Source organism: Xenopus laevis, chromosome 8L (assembly GCF_017654675.1).
Source record: "Xenopus laevis strain J_2021 chromosome 8L, Xenopus_laevis_v10.1, whole genome shotgun sequence".
In the NCBI taxonomy this organism is placed as follows: domain Eukaryota; kingdom Metazoa; phylum Chordata; class Amphibia; order Anura; family Pipidae; genus Xenopus; species Xenopus laevis.
In genome coordinates this window covers 111,270,099-111,295,065 of record NC_054385.1, presented here as the reverse complement: position 1 = coordinate 111,295,065, position 24,967 = coordinate 111,270,099, and the positions used below count along the sequence as shown (strand labels likewise).

Here is a 24,967-nt window from a genome sequence, read left to right as displayed (position 1 = left end):
TGGCTCACCATTAGGTGCTTTTTGGTCTGGTTGCCTCATGCCCCGGACCTCTCGGAGCCGGCACAGTCTCCCCGATCTTTCCACGGTATACAGTATAGATGAGTTTTACCTTGATACTATTGTGACCTGGGTGCTGCCACCAGCATTTCGGAAGTGCGTAGCCACGAAACGCGTCAGACCTCGAACGCTATGTTTGTGACTCATATATGGAACTAAAGATTGTCTGCTTTTACCTGTGATCTGGAATTGTGCGGTTATTTAAAGTTATTTCCGGAGTGCGCTGCTCAAACGACCGCTGTTCAAGAGGAACTTTAGACCCAGGCTCACTCTGAGTATTTTTATTAAAACAAATTAATATATCCCAATGGATTATACATTGAAAAAACAACAAAGGATATTCAGACCTGAAGAAATTGAGGCAGTACAATGTGCGCTATTGATTTATCTGTACCTATATAAAAGGTATCGGTTCTATCTGATACTGATTTTTGTGTTTTCTGTTCACACACAGCAAAGTGTTTGTAGAATCTGTAGAATTACATTGCAGCATTGCAGTGTTATGGTATTCATTTTGATTCCAAACAGAGCTCTATCTGCAGTGAGTTTGTATACTCACTCCATTCTTACTTAGGGTTGCTTTAGGTACTCAGGTTTCCTCCCACCTCTAAAAACGTACTGGTAGGTAAATTGGATCCTAAAAGTTAGCCATAGTGTGTGTGTGTGTGATAGGGACTTTATATTGAAAGCTCAACTGGGACAGGAACTGAATGTGGTGTGTACTCTTTGCAAAGCATTGCAGAATATAGCTGTGCTTTATAAATAAAAGATGACAATAATCTATACAAAGGGACTGCAGGAAATTGATATTCTTGTCTATCACTTAAGCTTGTCATACACAGGAAGATCCAAGGTTGCAAAACAAGCACATCTTTGCCTTATTCAGCCCCTGTGCCAGCAATGAAGTCACACCGGGGCATTTGCGGACAAGCCAAGCGAGGAGACGTCTTAGGTTACTTGCTTCATGGGATTTTTCAGATTTCATAGCGATATACTGTATATAATTGAGGACATTGAGCCTTTCTTACACCTTATATAATGGCCATCATTGTGTTAACAAAATTAATCTGCTGGAATCAAGCCTCTGTGTGGAAGTTGTAAGTAGTGCATGCTTAAGAAATGAAACAAGATTGTCCACAGTTCTCATAACTTTTGCTTTAATGAAACACACAATTATCTTTTGGGCTGGGCCCTCTGCAACTCTTATATCAATTATTAAATAATTTTTTTTTGTATGTAATCTGTTTGTTCACTGTATGTGGTCATTTTTTGTACAGGTATGAGATCTGTTATCCAGAATGCTTGGCACCTGGGGTTTTCTGGATAAGGGATCTTTCTGTAATATGGATCTCTATACTATGTCTACTAAAAAAATCATTTAACCATTAATTAAAGCCAATGGAATTATTTTGCTTCCAATAAGGAAAATTATCATATTATAATATTATTATTATTATTATTATTAATTATATCTTAGTTGGGATCAAGTACATGCTACTGTTTTAACATTACAGAGAAAAAGGAAAAGTGGAGTCCATGGGAGATGGCCTTCCTGGCGTTTTCTGGATAACAGGTTTCTGGATAATGGATCCCATATCTGTACAGTGCTGCAGAATATGATAGGGCTTAATGATTACATGTTAATAATAGCATTGGGTATTATTTACTAACAATGGCTCAAGTTCTAAGTGTAAAAAGCAGCATAGTATACTATGATTTTTATGATTTTTTCCCCCACAATGAAGTGTTTCCTCCAATTCCATTTTTTTTGCTTGCCTTAAGGCGCAAGCAGTGTGTAAATGCTGGCATCAAGTTTGCATCCCTTTGTATGTTGTTAGCAACATGCATCACATTAGTATGGGCAACACATAGGCATTGCATGGATATTCTTTTACATACCTCTTACATCAATGACCTATTTGGCTGGTGCAAAAAAACAGCAGTCAGGGTTTCTTTGTGCATATAGCAAAGTTCTTTACTAGAACATTGTCAATAAACACGACAGTGGCATGGCTTAAGTGCTTTTTGTATGACAGAGGTATAATGAGATTTGTTGTCTATATGAAAGTCTAAAAAAGTGTAAGGTAAAAATAGATGCAGCTGTGTGCATCTATTTTACAAGGGTTAAGATTTAATTGACGTCCAAAAATTTTCTGTCTTTGGCAAGATATATAACTATTTTTCTGGGGTACATAGGGACACATCAGGGCAGATTCACTAAAGTGCGAAGTGGCTGACGACGCTAGCGACTACTGGCCAGAAATCCCATCCACAGGGACATCATCAATTCACAGGCGTAAAGGACAATTCGCTAGAGAACTAGACCATCGATAGTGTGTGTTCACACCCTATCGCCTTTTCGCTCTGGCGAACGGTCGTTACTCCGCAAATTCACTGAGATACAAATTTTACTGACCGAAGCTACATCTTCCTCAATCTTATGTCAGTGACATCATATCCTGTATGCCGGAAATGCATTAAAGTTGTAAATAACGCTGGCGACTTTTCTTTCTTCAAGACTTCATTCGGCTGCTGAGACGCAACTTTGCATTTTAGTGATTTAGCGTACTGGTAACAAATTTGCGCCTGGCGATGTCGCGGAGTGCGGTGAAGCAGACGCTGGTGAAAATTCGCCCCTTTAGTGAATTTGACCCATTATATTTGCAGCCAATGTGATTCGGCATTAACCAAAAACGGTATTTTCATGTAGATCATTAGAACAGATTGCAAAGATATTACAAGTCATATTTATAACAAAATTTGGCAAGAATGCAAGTGCAAAAACAGATGCAAAGTACCCTGTTTTTTTGCCATTTGCATCTTGATTATTTGATTATTAAAGATTATTTGAAGGTTGAGGAGCAAATGTTAGTGCTTCTATTATCTAGTGCAAAGGAGTGGAATGTGGGAAGCATACAAGCAACCCTTGGAATGCCCATAGATTCCATTTCATTCAGAACATGTACAGGACTCAGTTGCATCTGCCAGTGCTGTGCTTTGCACTTTATGTTGGCTTTCTAATCCAGGGCAGGGTGCAGAGAGCAGAAGCAACGCCAGTATTAATATGTGCAAAAGCTTACTTCATGAAGCTCTAAAGCAGCAGCTTTGTGAACTCAAGACATCCTGCTCTTATGCATATCCCTTTGTATATGGGTCGTACCATTGCCATTGGTAAGAGTGTCCTAAAATTACCCCAGAATTAACCTTATGCTGAAGCCCATCCTTCCTAAAGGAACACGCAAGTGTCCGAGACTGGACAAATAAATCTAGATACACTAAAACTTTATGTCATCTGTCATGTATTAAATAAGATGTTGCAAGATGTAGATTACATATGATTTTTGGCATGAACAAGCATTTGTTAATTTGTTTATATATGGTTCAAAAGTATATTGTGTGACAAAAATGTTTTGACGAAATGTATGGAGCTTGGGACTGATATGATTTTTTGTCATCATTCTGCAATAAAAAATCTCTAGCTTGAGCCTCCTGCTGTCATTCTGTGCTTCACACCATAATTTTATATTTAGTTCTACAGTATCCTGGCCTCTTTTTCTTTTTTTTTTTAAAGCACTAAAATTATGTAAACAGTAGATTCCCAATTTTCCTTCCCCCGATTTTAATGTTTTCTGGGAATTTACGCCGGAAACAGTATGTTAAAAATCTATAAATGTTCTAAATTGTAGCTTTCTGTATAGTATCCACAAATACATTTTTTGCCACCCTGTCCATTTTGAGTGGCACTGTCATCACATCAACATTATTAATGACCTGGAGGTGGGCATTAAAAGTACTGTTTCTATTTTTGCAGATGATACTAAATTGTGCAGAACTATAGGTTCCATGCAGGATGCTGCCACTTTGCAGAGAGATTTGTCTAAACTGGAAAACTGAGCAGCAAACTGGAAAATGAGGTTCAATGTTGATAAATGCAGGTTATGCACTTTGGCAAAAATAATATAAATGCAAGTTATACACTAAATGGCAATGTGTTGGGCGTTTCCTAAAATGAGAAGGCTCTTTGAGTTTTTGTAGATAACAAGTTGTCTAATTCTGGGCAGTGTCATTCTGTGGCTACTAAAGCAAATAATGTTCTGTCTTGCAAAATAAGGCCATTAACTCAAGGGATGAAAACATAATTATACCTCTTTATAGGTCCCTGGTGAGGCCTCATGTGGAGTATGCAGTGCAGTTTTGGACTCCAGTCCTTAAGAGGGATATAAATGAGCTGGAGAGAGTGCAGAGACTAAGGGGCACATTTACTATTGGTCGAATATCGAGGGTTAATTAACCCTTTGATATTCGACTTTCAAAGTAAAATACGTTGAATATCGAAGTCGAAGGATTTACCGCATTTCCAATGATCGAAGGAAAAATCGTTCGATCCAACGATTAAATCCTTCGAACCGAATTATTCGAAGGATTTTAATCCATCGATCGAACAATTTTCGATCTTCGATCAAAAAAAGCTAGGAAAACCTATGGGGACCTTCCCCGTAGGCTAACATTGGTGGTCGGTGGGTTTTAGGTGGCGAAGTAGGTGGTCGAAGTTTTTTTTAAAGAGACAGTACTTCGACTATCGAATGGTCGAATAGTCGAACGATTTTTAGTTTGATTCGTTCAATTCGAAGTTGTAGTCGAAGGTCAAAGTAGCCAATTCGATGGTCGAAGTAGCCAAAAAAATACCTCGAAATTCAAAGTATTTTTTATTCTAATCCTTCACTCAAGCTAAGTAAATGTGCCCCTTAGTGTAACCAAACTGGTTAGAGGGATGGAAGATTTTAGACTGTAAGGATTGGGGTTGTTTTCTCTGGGAAAAAAGGCGCTTGCGAGGGGACATGATCACACTTTACAAGTACATTAGAGGACATTATAGACAAATAGCAGGGGACCTTTTTACCCATAAAGTGTATCACCGTACCAGAGTCCTCCCCTTTAGACTAGAAGAAAAGAACTTTCATTTGAAGCAACGTAGGGGGTTCTTCACAGTGAGGACAGTGAGGTTGTGGAATGCACTGCCGGGTGATGTTGTGATGCTGATTCAGTTAATGCCTTAAAGAGGCAATTGTGATACTATTGACTATTGTGATACTAAACTCTATATTTAGTATAGATATGGGTATATAAAATTTATGTGAGTGTATGAAGGGGTGTGTGTATGGATGCTGGGTTTTTATTTGGATGGGTTGAACTTGATGGACTTTGTCTTTTTTCAACCCGATTTAACTATGTAACTATGTATAAAACATGTCACTGCGGAAACTTCCCTTGAAAAAAGATGATTTTTACCCTAATCTGTTCCACGTTGCGCTAAATTTGGAGAAAATGCAATACTGATTTATCATATCATCTGGGTTGTACTGTAGGTTTCCTTCATGTCCATTACTTTAACTTGAGCCATTGTTTGAGAATTTCTCCTTCCACATGATCCCTTCTGAAGGGTTTATAGGTAACAAATTTGTTTTAAACTGATCAGCTTTTGGAACAATATTTTTGGTTGTTAGATTCCAAATTTTTGTTAATGCATTTACTCCCCATCCTTAGTTATTTTAGTGAACTTTAATTTCAAAATTACTAGGGATACACCGAATCCAGCATTCGGTTCGGGATTCGGCTTTTTTCAGCAGGATTCACATTCGGCCTAATCCTTCTGCCCGGACGAACGGAAGCCAAATCCTAATTTTCATATGCAAATTAGGGACAGGAAAGGAAATTGCATGGCTTTTTGTCATAAAACAAGGAAGTAAAAAATGTTTTCCCCTTCCCACCCCTAATTTGCATATTCATTTGCAAATTAGGATTCAGATTCGGTTCAGTATTCAGCCGAATCTTTTACAAAGGATTTGAGGGTTCGGCCAAATCCAAAATAGTGGATTTGTTGCATCCCTAAAAATTACACTGGAAGACCTTCACTTAATCTTCGAGCCTACATCCCTAAACATATTCTTTAAGGTCCTCCATATAATATTTACTTTGTCATTAGTACCAATATGCACTATATAAGACAGCTGTGTCATGCCCAGCCTCACCCAATAATTTGTCTACCTGATCAACCAAATGCCGAATCCTGGCACCAGGAAGACAGCAAAATGTTTGGTTGTAGTGATCCGGACAACAGATTACCCTATCCACTTTCCTAATAATTGAATGCCCTTTAACCACAATCTGTTTTGGCCTAGCCTGCTCTCCTCCTCCCCACTACTAAAGAAACTGGTCTCCCGGCTGTAAGAGAGGTCAGCCCTATTTAGTACTGACAATCCAGAGTTCACACTCACATCTTCTTTACACAATCTGGCAAATCTGTTCAGATGTATAAACCCAGGATCAGCCTCCCTTTTCATTTTGCCCACACTAGATTTTCTGTAACCTGCTAATCATCCTGCTGCTGTTCTTTCCCCCCCTACCAAACTATCTGACCCCACTAGGTCCTGCTCAGTGAGCAAGAGACTCCTCTCAAGATTGTCAACCATGGTGTTGCAAATTGCTGCTCTAGTGCTCTAACACAACCCTCTAAATTTGCGCACAACTGCCACAGAGTTAAGCAGTTTGGAACTCTTCTACGGGGAAAAGCATCCCCTGCTATCTCTCTATAATGTCCTTTAAAGTAATTGTAAAGCCTAAACATCCACAACCTTGAGAGTCTTTACTGATATTTTAAATCTTCCATTCCTATTCCCAGTCTATTTTCACATCTCTACACTCTCTCCAGCTCATTACTATCCTCAGGGCCGGCCTATTGGACCAATTGGGCCCAATAGGGCCCCGCACCTCTGGGGGGCCCCGCACCACAGATAATATTTCCCTCAGCACATGATGCTGCCTGGCCTGCCCCCAACTTTGAGAGTCCAGCCCATCCCCAAATCCATAGGTCTAGCCTGCCCCCAACTCTCATAGGCCCAGCCTGCCCCCAATCCAACCAAGCCTGCTCCCAAGCTGAATCGGCCCAGCCTCCCCCAAACTAATTGGCCCAGTCCACTCTCCTATTTCCTCCCTCTCTCTCTTACCCTGTGTGCCCCTATTATGTGCCCCTATTTCATCCCTCTCACTCTCTTACCTTGTCTGCCCCTTTCCTTTCTATTTTGTGCCTGTATGCCCTTATTTTCCTAAATACTTGGTGTGTCAGTAGCCAGCAACACTTTGTCTAGGGGCCCCGCCAACATGGTTCCAATTGGGCCCCACATTTGATAGGACCAGCCCTGACTATCCTTTTTAAGGACTGAAGCCTAAAACAGCACTGCATACTCAAGCTGAGAATTAGCAACATAGAGTTGTCCTTCAGGAGATAGGGAAACCTAAGAGCAAAGCAAACCATAATAAATTGGAGTGGAGAAATCAGGAAGACAAGGGAATGCTTCACTTGCTTATGTAATTTCACAGTGACCGAGTAACAAATTTTTTATGTATATTCGTTATAAAAAAGTGAAGGAATTTATCTCTGCATGGTCTGGGTTAGTGCATTAAGGCCTAATTTCTTAGCCAATGTGGTTATAATTCTCAGGGTTGTCTACATGTATGTGATTTATTTTGCAGAATGCTTAGGAGCTGGGGTTTTCACGGATACAAGATCTTTTCCATAACTTTGAACTCCATAAATCAAGTCTACTCATAACATTTAATTAATAAATCCAATAGGATGGTTTTGACTGTTTTTTGTTGGGGCCTACAATGTTGGCGCTCTAAAAATACATATGAATAATAATAATAACAACAACTGGAGCCCCTTCTGAAATGTAACAATGAATTTTCCTGTGCAAGTCTGTCAAACATTCCTTAGGTTCTATTACTATTCTTATAACTGACAGGTTAGGTATGTGTGATTATCACTTTTAAAATAAAAACAGGAATTAATAAATGCTGGATGTGTGTGTATGTAGAAGTATGTAAAGTAGGAATCACTGTAAAATGTGGGACTAGAGTAACAGAGTATACAGATTCGAATATTAGAGTAATGTACCTGATATTGGACCTTCCCCATAAGCTTTCTTAGCAATTTCTGATCGAAGGAAAATCGTTCCATCGATGGATTAAAATCCTTCGAATCGTTCGATCCAAATGCGGTAAACCCTTTGACTTCGATATTCGAAGTCGAAGAATTTTACTTCGATGGTCCAATATCGAGGGTTAATTAACCCTCGATATTCGACCAATAGTAAATGTGCTCCTAGATGTGTTATAGACTATAAATAGCTGCTTTTATTGTTTGTCAGTGAGCTTGATAAAAGGCCGCAAGGCCTGAAACATTGCTGTGATGCCCATATGCACTAGTAAAGACTTTTAAGAAATAAGAAAATGATGGTGGTGCTGTTTCAAAATCTTCTACCCATGATGATTCCAATAAAAAGTGGCCATTGAAGTTACGTGCACTGCTTTTATAGAGTTTGATGACTACTTGCTACTACACAAAAACTTACTAACTGGTAAGTTGTGTTAGAGGAAAGTTCTATAAAATGTTTTATTTACCAAACAGCAAAACCTGTTTTTACTTTTAAAGGCACATCATCTTGGATTCTGGGGGCCCAGTGAGGTCCATCATCAACACTGTGCATCAATAGCCCTACATTTTATTGTTTCTGCAAATTTGGTTGAAAGAAACCTTACAAATCTCGAGGGTCACCTGGTAAGTTGCCTGAATTGAGACACAGGGGAAAGCAAAGACTGAGTGCTGATTGTAGGATTTTTCTGGACAGCTGGTCACCACTATAGCATAGGTTAGAGTAATTGCTGGAGATTTCTTTATTTCTTTGGTGCATCGGGGAAACCATGTCCAGTGGCGGAACTACCGGGGGAGCAGGGGGTGCGAGCGGGCCAGGGCCCCCCGGCAGACCGCACGCCGCTGACAAATGCGGCCGCTCGGAGGGGGCAGGCCCAGCTGTGTGTCACGCACCAGGGCCCGCCCCCCTCTAGTGACGCTTCTGACCATGTCTTATACCTGAACTGACACAAAGACTGGGTGTCACACATTCTAGGAACTTGCTAGTTAGTTACAGTATGACCTTGTAGAAAAAGCTTTGCTATCGACAACGTACTACTTTCTTTTCATAATATTTGTATTAAATAAACAGGCCAAATGGTAAGTGTGTCTTTCAGCACTGAAATATTTTGCACAGTTTTGGAAGCACTAAAATAGTATATCGATAAGGGCAAAAAAAAACACGGACAGTTTCGGGGAGATTAATCTCCCTGAACTGCCTTCCCCTGCCTAACTGCCGGCTAGAACGTAAATCGTCGACCGGATAGCACTCGAAGAGCTTAGTTTTCCCAAGTTGCCTCACGACAAAACTTCGGGCGACTTCGGAAAACAAAGCACTCTGAGTGCCATCCAGTCGGTGATTTACATTCTAGCCGATGGGAAGGCGGGGAAGGCAGTTGGGGAGATTAGACGCCACGAAGAAGAGGAGAATAGTCACCGGGCGACTAATCTCCCCGAATATGTCTCTGCCCTAAAAGTGCTTCAAGAACCACCTCACATCTAGTTATCAGTTCCAGCCGTTTGCTAAGCCTTAATCAATAATGTGTTGCTAATCTCTGTGCCTTTGTGTACCGGATTTACTGCTGAATCATTTCATAAATCAGAGGGGAACATGTTCTTGCAGAACTTCTTTGTTTCCTCTTTCTGCTGAACTTTGTTATGCAAACAGCTGGGATCCGTTTTGCAACTTCTTGATTTAATAAAATGTAAATGTATCTCTATGGCTGCTGGGAAAACAATTGATTTCACTACCATAGGAATAGTCAGAATAGCTTCAAATAAATATACTATATAAACATTTTTGGATGCACATGTAAAGACATTTTGGTTACTTTGCCAGCGAATTACCATGTTGTATTACTCTAGGGTTCTACTGCAAATCTACATATTCTGCTGTTGCATGGTTAGCAAAGATTATCTCAAGCCATTATGTTGTATATAACTTCAAATATATTGTTCAGTGCAGCTGATCCTCTGCTTTGTTTATGGTTTTGTTGAGCCCAAGATAAAATGATAAAAGTGCAGACAAGAATTTTTTGGTGCAAGCTCTTTTGTTCTCGTCCCGCTGTAGTTGGTTGTGACCGGGAACTTATTAGTTAATGTAGTTGATTATTAATGTGAGTCTATTTGTACTCATTGTGTGTGTTAACCTTTAAACTGTTTGTTCCCAGTGATGACCAAAAGGGGCTACTGATATCTTTTTTCCAGAAGACCAAAACTTAAGACTTTAATAACAGAATCATTGTAGACCTTGAAGAGAAAATATCTGAAAGAAAAAAGGTAAGGGTTTTTTTTGTAGGGATTTCATTTATTTTCTAACAATATAAGAATTCAGTCAATGTATTTTAGACACTATGGGGCAAATTCACTAACCTGCGGAGTTGCGCTACACTTCGCCAGGGCACTGCTAATTCACTAAAATCTGAAGTTGCGCTCATGGAGGCGAACGGTAGTGAAGTTGCGCTAGCGTTAATTCATCAAGCAAAGCAAAGTTACCCTAGCGTTGCTAGTTAAAGTTGAGTGGAGGTATATGTAGCAGCAAATACATTACATAAGCCTGGGAAAGCTTCATGAAATAAAATAGAGTTGTTATTTTGCCCTATACATGTGCCCAGTGTATAGTTTAGGTGCCATATCTTAGGAAATGTAGGGGGGAAGGAGGGTGTTAGGGATGTAGCGAACCGCCGATAATGTGTTCGCGAACGCCGTTCGCGAACACCGGCAAAAAATGCGAACAGTTCGCGAACAGTTCGCGAACTTCGAACATCCGAAAATCGTTTGATTCGAACGATCGGAGGATTTTAATCGTTCGATCGAACGATTTTCGTTCGAATCGAACGAAAATCGTTCGATTTTAGCGATCGAATGGTCGAACGATTTTGACGCGAACGCCTATTGGCGAACGTCGCGCGACGTTCGCGAACTTGCGGCGGACGCGAACAGCCGATGTTCGCGCGAACAAGTTCGCCGCCGAACAGTCTGCGACATCCCTAGAGGGTGTCCCCAAAAAAATTTACGATCTTTTTCAGCCTATCACCCTTAAAAAAAAGGAAAAGACGCCAGCGTTTTTTGTGACTTTTTTTGAAGCAATCCCTATCTACTCTATTGCACTTCGCCTGGTCTGAGGTGGTGAAGGCAAGTCTGGCGCAAGAGGTAACGTTCAGTAAAATGCGCAAGTTAGTGAATTAGCTTAGTTATGTTGTCCCTTCGCCATAGCGCAACTTCGCCTGGCATAACGGTGCGAAGTAGCGATAGAGTAGGTCCACTTCTCTGGCTAATTTACACCAGCGCCCGTTAGTAAATCGGCGAAGTTACAAAATGACGTCACACTGGCGAATTTGCGCTAGCGTTAGGCGCTTCGCTCTTTAGTGAATTTGTCCCTATTTCTTTGGGTTCTGCAGTAAATTTGATTGGCTTTCTTTAACTGCTTTCTTGTAGGTGTAAACAGATCAAAGGGGTTGTTCACGTTTAGTATGATGCAGAGAGTGATATTCTGAGACAATTTGCAATTGGTTTTCATTTTATTATGTGTGTTCTTTTAGTTATTTAGCAGCTCTCTAGTTTGCAATTTTAGTAATTTGGTTGCTAGGGTCAAAATTACCCTAGCAACCATGTATTGATTTTATTAAAGGAGACATTTTGTGTAAAAATTAAGTACATTTTAGTCATATAGATATAGAAGAATTGTGCTTACAAAAATAGTGTTTCATTGCAGATCGTACGATTTTCAGAGGGAGACTGTCACCAGCTTTGGTCGGACATAACTTTCGTACCATTGCTGTCAGGGGCAGAAGATCGGGCAGCTTAAGTGCTGGGTAAGCGTGAAACGCGTTAGGCTCCATGAGGGGAAATGCTATTTTAATTTGATTTGATAAATTACTTTTTATCAGCATGACTATACGTAGAATAAAATTCTGTTTTTGTCATGTGTTACCTCAATTTGGTCACTAGAGGGCTCTATCATGCTGTATTCTATATACATTACACTTACTAATATAGTATTTATCCACAATTTTTTGAGTACACTGCACTGTAGGACAGGAACCAATCAGCAGCTAGTAGGACCGGATAGGAAACCGAAGCCTGTATTTTGCTGTGTGACTGCAGGACTGTGATTGGCTCTCCCCCTCCGCCAGGACCATTAGGACACACTCACCCCTCATTTGAAACAGCTACAGGGACCAGTGAACATCTATAGGGAGCTCTAATAAAGGGGCTATTTTTAAAGATATTAATTTTTAGCACCATTTAAAAGCAACACCATATATTACTCATAATTGCCCACATAATTAGTTTTTTTTTTTTTGTATTTATTCTATATGTCTCCTTTAAGAGAGTACACTATGAATAGGAAAGGGACCTGAATATAAAGATGAGTAATAAAGTAGCAATAACAATACATTTGTAGCTTTACAGAGCATTGGTTTTTAAATGGGGGTCAGTGGCCCTAATTTAAACGCTGGAAAGAGCCAGAAAAAAAACGAGCAAATAATTCAAAAACTATAAAAAAAAACAATGTAGACCAATTGAAACGTTGCTTAGAATTGGCCGCTCTATAACATACTAAAAGTTAACTTAAAGGTGATCGACTTCTTTAATGAAGGTTTTTGTTTTAATATACCAAATTTAATATACTTAACGGCAGCGTAAATAAATATAGCTGGTTTGTAAATTTGAAAGAGATTTTGTAATTAGAATAATTTGAAACAAAGGTATTAACCCTCAGAGCACTAAAGCAGCTTAATGTTGTGATTATCGGACATATAAACTAAGGTAGTGTATTGCCCTCTAGCGTATTGCAGCTGATCGAGAAGCACCAGAAATAATTGCTCACTTGACTGATAAACACATGACAATGCTGTTACTGGCACGTTTGTTGAAAACAAAGACTCATTCCCAGTGTCCCCTATAAGGACTACCCAAGGCAGGTGAAGATGGAGGTAATATAAAAGTAATATACAAAGGTCATTAAGATATTTTACAAAACTATAGGGGCCTGACACGATAGGGCTGACTAGCTAACTGTAATAAAATCTACTTGCCCTGGTGGTCCAGTGGTGCGGTGGGTGACGCCCGCCACGGCGCTTCTCTTCAGCCACCATTGCAGCTCCTTAGGGCGTGCACTCGTCTCGTTCTAAATATGGAATCGCTGGCGTGATGATGTGGACGCGCAATGGTGCGAAAATCAAACGCTATAGAAGGTTCATTTGGGCTTCTAGTCATTGCCCTTTATAGGTTTAATCCTGTGGTGTTTGAGCTTTGAGCTATCTGTATTCTGATCCTGTTTGATTCCTGCCTGGCTATTCGACTATCCTGATTTCTGAAAGCTGACCCTTGCCTGTTATCTGACTTCGATCCTGCTAAATCCCTTCTGATTGATCACCCGGTTTTGACCCTTGCCTGCCTGACTTTGTTTGTACTCTGCCTGCCTCGACCCGGCCTGATCTGACTACGATTCTGTCTAACGCCTTGTACCGCGACCTTCTGCCCAAAGACTTTGCTTTACAGTTGTGCCCCTTTGTTTGTCCAGAACCCTTCAACTTGCACCTCTCTTTGTAAGACCTGGCGGCATCTGAGTAGCTGAGGGCTCCTCCCAAGGCCAAAGGCGGCTGCTACAGGCAGAAGAACGAGCCGAAACCAGGGTGCTTGGCATCAGTTCTGAGATTAGGGTGCCAACCGTTACTCTAACCCTTCCTCCCATCCATATGCCATTTGCTGTTTGAACAGCTGTAACTTCAGCTGTACTATTTGTAAATGTGGTCATCTATAAATGGCTGAAAGTTTTAGGGAAAGGGCATTTAATGTTGGAGTATATCTCTGTATCAGGTACATAGACTAGAGATAGGTATGAAACATGAACGCAGGCTTTTCCGGGCAAATCTTCCCTATGTTCTACCTGCAGTCAATCTGAAACTGTCCTTTTCAGTACAGATACACAGAGATCTGCTTTTCTCCTATTGCAGAAAAAGGAGAGCAGCGGAGACAAGCATTCTGTGCAGGGGCGTAACTATAGAGGAAGCAGACCCTGCGGTTGCAGGGGGGCCCAGGAGTGTAGGGGGCCCAGTGAGACCCTAATTAATTAGCAATTTTAATATATCTTGGTAAAATAGGCCAACTTATAAATATTTTGGGGCCCTAAATTGAATTTGCTATGGGGCCCAGTAAGAACTAGTTACGCCACTGATTCTGTGTGTCCCTTGTCCGTAGGGTTTCATCTGAAGCTGTTTGTGACATATTTCAGTCATCGTTCTGTATTGATGAAAACTTTCAGCAAGGATCTATCTAGCTGTTTTATAAATAAAGCATTATGCTGAGAATATTGCCTCAGATTCTCTTATCCTCTATAATAAGGTTACAACTCAATATATTTTTTAACTAGTGATAGGGAATAAATTCGCCTGGCACGAATTCGCTGCAAATTTCCGTGTTTCGCTGCCGTGAATAAATGTGCAAATCTCCCGCGAAAATTCACTGGTGAAATTTTGCCAGCGTCAATTTTCGATTTTTTTTAAATTTTCATGATAACGTTCGAATTTCTCGATTTTTTTCATGAAAACGTTCAAATTGCTCGATTTTTTTTCATGAAAGCATTCGAATTGCTATATTTTATAGTGAAAACGTTTCAATTGCTAAATTTTTTAGTGAAAACGTTTGAATTGCTCAATTTTAGTGAAAACATTCGAATTGCTTGATTTTTTGTGAAAACGTTCTAATTGCTTAATTTTTTTTTTTTGTGAAAACGCAGACTTCCCCCATTACTTGACGTACACTTCTGGAAATATTTGGATACATTTGTTTCTGTGTTAATTCCAGTAACTGATTTCACTGTTTCTGTAAAGGCTCCTTCAAGCTCATAAATATCTGACCTACATATCAGAAATTACATTTCCTGCAGGTGATAAGATATTTACAGTATATATACAGTATATATAATTGTATTAAGTTTTTTTTATCCTTCGTCTATTGCTTTTTATTTTATTCTAGGGTTGAACCATATCCAGGATACTATATGGGATTCATCAAATCCCATCTCTGTTTACGTAATACAGCTGAATTTTTAGGGTTTGTATTTCATTTAGTAGAATACTTAGTGATGTGACTGGAAAACTCTGGACAATTCAATTTCCTGTTAAAAATGTATGCTATGTATTCATTTATTTGAATTTTATTTTGTTCTGTATAACAGACTTTGCACAAATTTAGATATGTTCCAAGTAAATTGGTAAAGCGAATGTAACCATTAAACTGAGAGGAAAGACCATCAAAGATTGTTAATGCTGGAGAAAAGGAACGTGCAAGAGTACACACAAATTGAGGACAAATTCGTTTTTTTTTCTTTGAATAGAGGACAAGAGGCTGACTCTTTAAACTAGCCGGAAGGATGTCATCTTGCTTCTTCTGGTTTTTAAGATAACAAACGCTCACAGAATTAGCCTATATATAACTTATACTCAGGGCTTTTTTCTACCAGTCCAAAAAAACATCAGACATATGAATGCGATGATCCAAGTCTCCAAGTTTGTGCCAGAAGATTCCCATCTTTCTTTTTTATGGAAGTCTTTTTTTGTTAAATGTATTCAGTGGATTATGATCATGAAGGCTATAATGTTTTGAATGTAATATAATTGAATAATAATAAATCAATCTTTTGTGGTTTATGTTAGAAACATTGGTAATCTGAATGTCAAGTTTAAACAGGCGACACCCTTATCTCTCTAGAAGCAGACGCCTATAAAACTGCAGGATTTCTGCAAAGCACATGTGAAATAATTATTTTCTACAGAAAGTGAGTTTTGGTTTTTCTCTTAACTTCCTCATAGGTACTAGAAAATCTATCCATTTTTACGTATCACTGTATCTGTGCTGCATAAGCAATCAGTCATTTCTTTAAATGTATGACACTTAGGGGGTTATTTACTAAGCTCCAAATACCCGAAATTCCCTGAAATCCGAAAAATGTGTGTTTTTTTTGTGTTATAAAAGGCTTAAAAAAATTACGAATCTTTTGGAATTTATTAAACCCCGAGGGCTAAAAAGCCCAAATATAAAAACACGGCATCTCAAACTTGTCGAGGTTGCATAAAAGTCAATGGGAACAGTCCCATTGATTTTTGGTTGTGTCGGGGGTTTCAGGCAATTTTACAATGTTTTCAAAGCTTTCGGGTGAAAACTCCGAAAAATTCGGAGCTTTTGGGGAAAATTCACGAAAAAATTGTGAAAATCTGAGTTTTTCCAGCAAAGCAATAAATAATAATAATAAATAAGCATTAAAAACCCAAACTGGTTAGATCGAAGTTTGTAGCAGCCGATATGAGAGATCAATTCGGACCTTGATAAATAACCCCCTTACTGTAGCTTTTTGAAATGCAGCTTTGTCTACAGCATCCATTTGAACTAATTTATATTTAGGAAATCTGACTTTTTATTCAAGTTGACCAGATCAAACCATTAACCAGTAACGCATATAAACGCACTTGCGCTCTGTAGGTTAGCAGTGATTTAAGTGCATGCCTACAGCACTATTTTTTCAGGTCGATGTGCTTAGTGCTACAAGTGACATCAGAGGAATCTGGCTGCATCAGGAAGCTCTAAACAAAAAGATAACCAGATCATCCCCACATCTAGAAATTCTTGAAAATATATCCTCCAGCACTCCAATGACATCCTGACAACACATTTTATTGGCACTCACAGAGGGATGCATAAAAACAGCTATTGTAGACATTTAAGCCGAGGGTTATAAAAAAAAATCTCTGCAGCCGAACATAATGCAATTTTAGACATACTCTTCAAAGTTAAAAGTCGCCATGTTTGTTTTTAAAGTGGTTCTATCGCAACAACAAAAATGTTATATGAGCTTCATCTTGCTGAAATAACAAACATTCTAAATATAATGAATAAAAAATTCTGTACCATATATGAAGGTTCAATTGGATTCACAGTCCTTATGCCGGCTTTTACTTGTATCCCCTCAAGTCCAAACGTAATACCTATAACAAAAGCCAGTGAGAAAGGCACAGGACAAAACAAACAAACATAGGGCAATATTGTTTGGAATAAGTGACCCCTTTTCTTTTATTCTCGAAAGATATTAAGTATAATCACCACTCTAAGGGGCAGATTTATCAAGGGTCGAAATTCGACCATCGAATTGAAAAACATAGAATTCGACGTTTTTTCACCAAATTTGGCAATACTAGGATCAGAAAAAAATCGTTCGAACGATTTTAGCGTACGATCAAAGGATTTTTATTCGATGCGTAAAGACTTAGAAAAAGTTTGTAGAAGGTCCCCATAGGCTAACATAGCAATTCGGCAGGTTTCATTTGGCGAAGTATTGAAGTCAAAGTTTTTTAAAGAGACAGTACTTCGATTATCGAATAGTCGAATATTCGAACGATTTTTACTTCGAATCGAAGTCGTAGTATCCTATTCGATGGTCGAAGTATCCAAAAAATATCTTCGAAATTCGAACTTTTTGGACTTTAAAAATTCACTCGAGCTTAGTAAATATGCCCCTAAGTGTAGACCCTTTGCCACCACCACCATAGGCGATATATACCAAGGATTTGTTTAAAAACTCTCCTTATATTAAACATGCATGTATATAAATCTCTTCAAACTCGAAGCACGCCTCCCAATGCGGGGCTGTAGGATAGATGCAGCAGCAATAGTGTAAAGTTATCTTTTTATTTTTAACAAACAAATTTTTCAAAATGCACTCACATGGCATTCACAATTTGAATGCATATCTATGTGTCGTCCTGTTGAGAACCGCCCCCCAATGTAAGTCTTTTGGCCAGAGCACTCAAAGTGGCTTTAGAACTCCTAGCAGCGTTCTTTTCCTCGTGTTGATCGATGGGGCGCTCTCCGGTGACATCACCAGCCTTATGCGTTTCGTCTGCGACTCTGAGGAAATTGCAATTTTAGACATTTTAGACTGTTGGCTTTCATGAACAATTGAGATTTGCAGTGGGATGAAGCTTGTGTCTTGTTTTAAAGCAATGATCTGGCTTGCAGCGTGTATCTCCATGTACAGTAAATGTAATTGTATTCTGTACTATGGGATTTTTATTATAAGGTGAGAAACCCATGATGCAAATGTGTCTCCTGTTAGATAGAATGGCGATTAGTAATTGTTATTGAGCCACAGGGCTTGATGATTTATTTACTGTGGTTAAGAGCAATACCCTCCCGTTGTGTGCAGCAAGATCATTTTCTACATTTCCATTAAGTATCCCAGGACCTCTGGGTACTGTGAAATAAATGACTGAGAAAATGTATGGGAAAAGATATGGGACCCCAGGGATAGTTTTGCACTCATGAATGTTCACTATTATAATGTTGCAGTGTTTCTGGGCTGACAGAATTATCTTACCCATTGTTCTTCTGTACATCACACATTCTTTACAGTTTTTGTTTTTCTTCCCTTTTCAAGTAAGATAACTGCATAGTTTAAGGGAATTAAGAAAAATTAACAAAAGCAAACAAAACAGGATTTATTAAGTATTTTGTCTCTGTATGTCCTCCATAACATGATAAACAAGATTAATGTAAGTTTTTTGAGTTTATTGTACAAGTTTCCCTTGTTTCTATGCAAGTGTTAGTAGGGCCGGTGCTCCTATCAGCAGAAAACTACACCGACCCAGGGTTCTTCCAATGAGCACCACAGAGCGATCCTCTTCCGTCTTCCTCTTTCTTTGCGCGGCTGCACATGCGCAGTAGAGCGAAAAGGCAAACTTCAACCAAAAACACGCCTATTTCGTTCTACTGCGAATGCGTCTGCCCTGGAAAATTTGAAGAAAGAAGAAGATGGAAGTGTATCGCTCCGTGGTGCTCACTGGTATAACCCCGGGCCGGTGCAGTTTTCTGCTGATAGGAGCACCAGCCCAGGTTTCAGGTAAGTAAATACATTCACTTGGGGGTGCCTAACATTTGGCACCCCCAAGTGCAAGACACTTTGGTGTCATAGAATCACATTGATGAGAAACGCATATCTCCTAATTCAGTTCTGAATTTCCCAATAATACTTCTATTAAGTTTTCATGTCATGATGTATAAGATATATTTTTTTCATTAAGGGGTTATTTACTAAAATCTGAATTTATCTAATATATATATATATATATATATATATATATATATATTATATATATATATATATATATATATATATATATATATATATATATATATATATATATATATATATACAATATATATATATATATATATATATATATATATATACACAAACAAACAGACCAAACAAACCATATATGTTAGGTCACATGTGCCAATTAACGGACTTCTGTATCTTGCTTCCAAACATCTTCCTGTTACAGTTAGAGCTGCATGTATTTCTGGTCAGGTGATCTCTGAGGCAGCACACAGACCATCACTTTGTTTAATTTATATTTTAATATGTCACTTAATATGATATAAACGGTTGCTTAAATATTTATTTTGGGGGTAAAGTTTTAATTTAATAAATAACCCCCTTACTCTCATCTGGTCCATAATCTCTTAAAAATTAGAACTAAGTAATGGCCAAGAAGTTGTGGGAGCTGAGGTTATATGGAAATAGCTGTAATGGAATTAGACAGGAAACAATCCCACTTGCAAAAAAATATCCTATATGGTCAAATAAGGATGAGAAAAAAGTCTGTGTGGTGTCATGAAAAGTCTGCAAGCTATCATACCAGATGACAGTTCTCTTATGATGGGATAGTACAGAGGTAGGGATGGGTGAATTTGACCCATTTCGTTTTTCCAAAAATACGCCGCCGGCGAAATGTCGCCAACGCCCCTTAAAGTCTATGGCCGTCAAAATTTTTTGTAGCGTTGATGTGTCTTTTTATTTTGACGCACGACGCCATACAAGTCTATGGGTGTCATTTTTTTGGTGAAACAAGGCAAAAGAATTCACCCATCCCTATTCAGAGGTTTTTTTCTGTATTTTACAACTATATCTGGCTTATTCCTGTTCTACCTGTTAAACTTGAAATGCAAGTTAATTTATTTGAAAAAACTTCTGATAACAATGTTATATGCAAATGTTTCAAAAATTTTTTTAAATGTATTTGAGATAAGGTTTTACTCATGGCATAAGTAGTATTTTCTTGTCTGCATCAGGCACATACAGGTATGGGACCTGTTATCCAGAATGCTCGGGACCTGGGGTTTTCCGGATAACGGATCTTTCCGTTAATTTGGGTCTTCATGCCTTATGTCTACTAGAAATTCATGTAAACATTAAATAAACCCAATAGGCTGGTTTTCCTTCCAATAAGGATTAATTATATCTTAGTTGGGAAGTACAAGCGACTGTTTTATTATTACAGAGAAAAAGGAAATAATTGTAAAAAATTTGGATTATTTGGATAAAATGGAGTCTATAGGAGCCATTCAGTAATTCGGAGCTTTCTGGATATTGGGTTTCCGGATAAGGGATCCTATACCTGTATATTGTATTTTTGTAAAGAATACCAAACACAAAAATGTGGGTTTTTGCCCTTTAAAATAAGAATTTTTTCAAAAAAGAAAGAATGAGCTAATATTTGTTATACTTCTTTTGCAGTTTCTTTAAAGGCATGGCGAGAACTGGAAGCATGGCACCTCCAGAGCCCCTTACAGCCCTGTCCCGTTGGTACCTCTATGCAATTCATGGCTATTTCTGTGAAGTTATGTTTACAGCGGCGTGGGATTTTGTGGTCAACTACAACTGGAAATTTCCTGGAGTTACCAGTGTGTGGGCACTATTTATTTATGGCACCTCTATCCTCATTGTAGAGAAGATGTACTTATATTTAAAAGACAAGTGCAATATTCTAATAAGATGTCTTATTTATACCCTGTGGACATACATCTGGGAGTTCAGTACGGGTCTCATTTTACGGCAGTTTAATGCCTGCCCCTGGGACTACTCACAGTTTGATTTTGACTTCATGGGTTTGATTACCCTGGAATATGCCATTCCATGGTTCTGTGCATCCTTTCTCATGGAACAACTGGTTATCCGGAACACCCTACGTTTACGTTTTGATGAACATGCAGAGCCAGGTTCCCCGGTGATGCCCATGGTTTCTATGGCTAATGGTCATGTTAAATGTAAATAATGATTAATACTGTGAATCAGAAATGCAACACTGTTAAGTCTCAAGGTCTCATTACGCACAACAAATATACTGTAACTCGCATGAAAGTCGCTTTTATTACCATCCATTGATTTTGGCTGCAAGTGAATATGTGTCAGTAGCTTCTTTCTGCCTGTGACATTTATAAGTACATTTTCTGCCTTCTCTTTAATCACCAAAATATAGCCTATGGTGTATTAACCATAAGTTAAGTCTTTAAACATATACCTTTTATTGCCTGCAAAGTCAATACCAACATACCAGACCTTGCCCTGTTTTCAATAAATTTGAATACTTTCCAGAATGAGAGAGAACTTCAAGGCTGATGTTACATAAGGGAATTCTATCGTCATCATGTGATAAATCCAGTAATGCCATTGCTAGTCTGATCATGAAAGATATTTATGCGATTCTTTTTATTCACTGCAAGTTTTGGCAGAGGGATTATGAAGAAGGGGTGTGGGGGTAGACAAAAGCTACAGATTCATGACTCATAAACAGGCTACTGTATTTAAAAGCCCCGAAACACGAGCCGATAGAAGCTGCCAACAGACCAAGTCAGCAGCTTATTGGCCCGTGTGTGGGGCCATCCAACGGGCTTCCCTGATCGATATCTGGCCGAAAGTCGTCCACATCTCGATCGGGCAGGTTAAAAAATCCAATCGGATCGTGGCCGCATCTGTGCGTTTATGCGGCCCCGCGATCCGACCGCCTGTATCGGATGCTTTATGATCCAATCGTTGGGTCTTAGGGACCACGACCAGATCAGCCAGATATTGCTCACATCTATGTGGGCATATCAGGGAGAGACCCACTCTTTTGGCACTCGTTATGACGCCAAACGTGCAGATCTCTACGTCTATGGCCACCTTAATGGTAATACATTGGCAGAACTTTCTAGTAACTATGAATTTTCTGGAGAAGTTTAGGAGCAAGTTCTCATTCCACTCTTTTTTTTACTCTTAAGTTTAACTCGGGTGCAATTTCTGTTTTGAATGAATGCTTCAGAAATTTCATTAGCCTAGCAATTAACAGTGCACAGATAATGTATCATGAAAAAAGTCTTTCACAAAGATGACTTTACAGGGAATTCCAAATAAGGTGCTATAATATCTATTGCAAAAGCAATCTATTGGCTACAAGAGATATTAAGTATTCCTTGCCTTACTTCTTAGTCCAGGAGTGATGGAACCTGAATGTTGGCTGTTGATTTTGGCAACCTTCTTTCTTAAAGAGCAATGGCATACTTAAATTAAAGAAAGACCTGATCATTCTCCATTATTGGTCTTCTACACACACCGCTCATTGGGGCAGATTCACTAAAGGGCGAATTGTCACCAGCGACCACTTCGCACACTTCATATCACTTAGCCAGGCGCAAATTCGTTACCACTACACTCCACAGCAAGTTTTTTTTTTTTTTGGTCGAATAGAAATCCTTCAATCGATCGCTAAAAATCGTTCGAATCGTTCGATTTTTATTCAACCGAAGGATTGCCAAGTTTGTTGAAAAAAATTCGAATTCTTCGAATTTTAATTCGATGGTCGAATTTAAAAGTTTTTTGTACTTCGAAATTCGCCCCTTAGTAAATCTGCCACTCAGTCTCTAAAATGCCAAGTTGCGTCCGGGGCGCCAAACGCTGGCGACTTTTCGCTAGTAAAATTTCTCAGTACGAGCATTAAACAAAATGTTCACACAAAAATCTTTAATAGTTCAGACTTTTGAAAGCAATCCCGCTTTAAAAATAGAAAAGTCGCCTGCTTTTTACACTTTTTATAACTTTCCGGGGTACAGGATACGATACCACTGACATCAGATTGAGGAAGATGTAGCAGTTCGCCTGGTCTGAGGTGGCGAAGGAAACTCTGGCGAAAGAGGTAACTTTTAGTAAAATCTGTGATTTAGTTAATTTGCGGAGCAACAACCATTCGCCAGAGCGAAAAGTCGACTGGCGATAGAGTGCGAACACGATGATCTCTTTTGCTAGCAAATTGTCATCTGCACCTGTTAGTGAATTGGTGATGTCACTGCGGATAGAATTCCTGGTGAAAAGTCGCTAGCGTTAGGCACTTCGCCCTTTAGTAAATCTGCCCCATTGTCTGTTGGTTGAGTTTTAAAAGAAGCTGGGATTTCCTTAGCGCTTATGTTGTTGAGTGTGATACATATAAGGGCTAGTCCACACGAGGATATTCGGGGAGATTTTGTCGCCTGGCGACTAATCGCCTCGTCTTTTGCGCGACTATCTCCCCGAACTGCCTCGGGGTTTTTCCCCATAGGCTACAATGCAAAGTCGCCTGCGCTAATGCACACGCGGCGATGCGTTTTCAATAGTCGCCCGAAGTTGCCTCACTGAGTGCTGTGGAATATGATGACCCTTTATAAATAATAAAAAGGGTCTGCTCTGAACAACAACCGGAATGAGAGTCTTTTTTCCTGATGTGGATTGAGGATATAGAATAATGAGTGAAACTGCATTCTTTTAGAATGACTGGAGGCTTACATTTCCATGTTCCATGTTTTACAGTCTTGTGTCTCACAGTGTGGAAATTGACCATGCAAAATATCCAAAGGCTCCCTTGTATGTACATCACCTGGAAAAAGGCATGCAAACAGTGCATGTTGCTGCTACTATTGTACGTCTTCCTGTCTTGATATTGCTAACTGAATTTTCCACTCAGAATATCAGCGTTGCATGATGATTACCCATAAAATGTATTTGTGTATATTATGTTTTTCTATATGAATGCTAGCATTATCAGTAAAAGCAAAGGCCCAACAGCCAGCCACTCAGGGTTTTCTTAAATCTAATAGGAATTGAAGAATGCTTCAGCATTTTCTCAAATCAGGCAATAGTGAGGGGTAATATTCTTTTGATAAAACCCTTCTAGAAATAGTGTAGCTGCCCTAATACAGCTCAATACATTTCCAAGAAGGGAAATTAAAAAAAGCAAATGTGACATTTTCAATGTAAATTGTCATTAGTAGGAAGGAAAGGAAAAAATGGTTTCTCTTTAAAGGGCACCTACAGTATTAGCATGCACCTCAATTGTCCTGCTAGTTTTTTTTTTTAATATTTAAGGTAAAAATGATTTTTTAGGAGATTTCCTAAACTTAACTTTTTTCTGCATAAAAATACCTAGCCATGCTTTATACAAATATTAGTTTATGCTAGAGTCAGCCACTGAAAAAATGATATGAGAAACTCTTGAATGAATAACTATGAAACATATTAATGCAACTGCTACTGTTTAGCATAAATAATAGGGCTTCAGCATATACATTCAGGGGGTTATTTACTAAACTCCGAATGCAAAAAAACCAAAAATTCCGAACTTTTAGTGAAAATGGTGAGGATGGAAAAGTCTGAATCAGAAAATCCGGCATCTCAGGTTGCATATAGTCAATGGGAGAATTCCTAATGAGTTTTCAGGCAAAAATAATAAGAAATCTGAGTTTTTGGGGGAAAAATCAAAAAAATTGTGAAAATTCCGCAAAATTTGTAAAATTCTTATTTTTCATGTTTTTTTTTTCCTGAAAACAAAATTTTCAGGAAAGTGTATTAATAAATAAGCCAAAAAAACTGTGCGGATTTGGTTGGAGATTTTTTTCAGAAAAAATTGAGATAAATTCAGATTTTGATAAATAACCCCCTCAGTGTAAAATTGCTTTTTGCTTCTTTGGAAACCCAAAATATTGGAGTTTTATTCTTCAGGATGGATGCAAATGATGGTGAATGTACCTGATTTTGTTTTTCATTCTCATTGTATCCATAGTTTAAAGAACATCATGAATGTAGTACATAGA

At 38.8% G+C, this 24,967-nt stretch overlaps 1 protein-coding gene across 7 annotated transcripts in view; it reads left to right on the top strand.

Moving 5' to 3' along the window:
- tmem229b.L (transmembrane protein 229B L homeolog) overlaps nucleotides 1–21,466 on the top strand; it is a 46,891-nt gene extending 25,425 nt beyond the window's left edge. For 3 of the 7 annotated variants that reach the window (XM_018231275.2, XM_041573407.1, XM_041573409.1), the window contains one exon: nucleotides 20,607–21,466. In XM_018231275.2, coding sequence (XP_018086764.1) covers nucleotides 20,607–21,144 — 538 coding nt within the window. In that variant the 3' untranslated portion in view covers nucleotides 21,145–21,466. Of the gene's footprint in view, nucleotides 1–8,548; nucleotides 8,675–10,197; nucleotides 10,307–11,741; nucleotides 11,787–11,806; nucleotides 11,842–20,606 lie in introns of those variants that run through there. The other 4 variants (XR_001932757.2, XM_018231276.2, XM_041573408.1 and 1 more) reach the window with 4 other exon arrangements.
- Nucleotides 21,467–24,967: the final 3,501 nt, after the last annotated feature.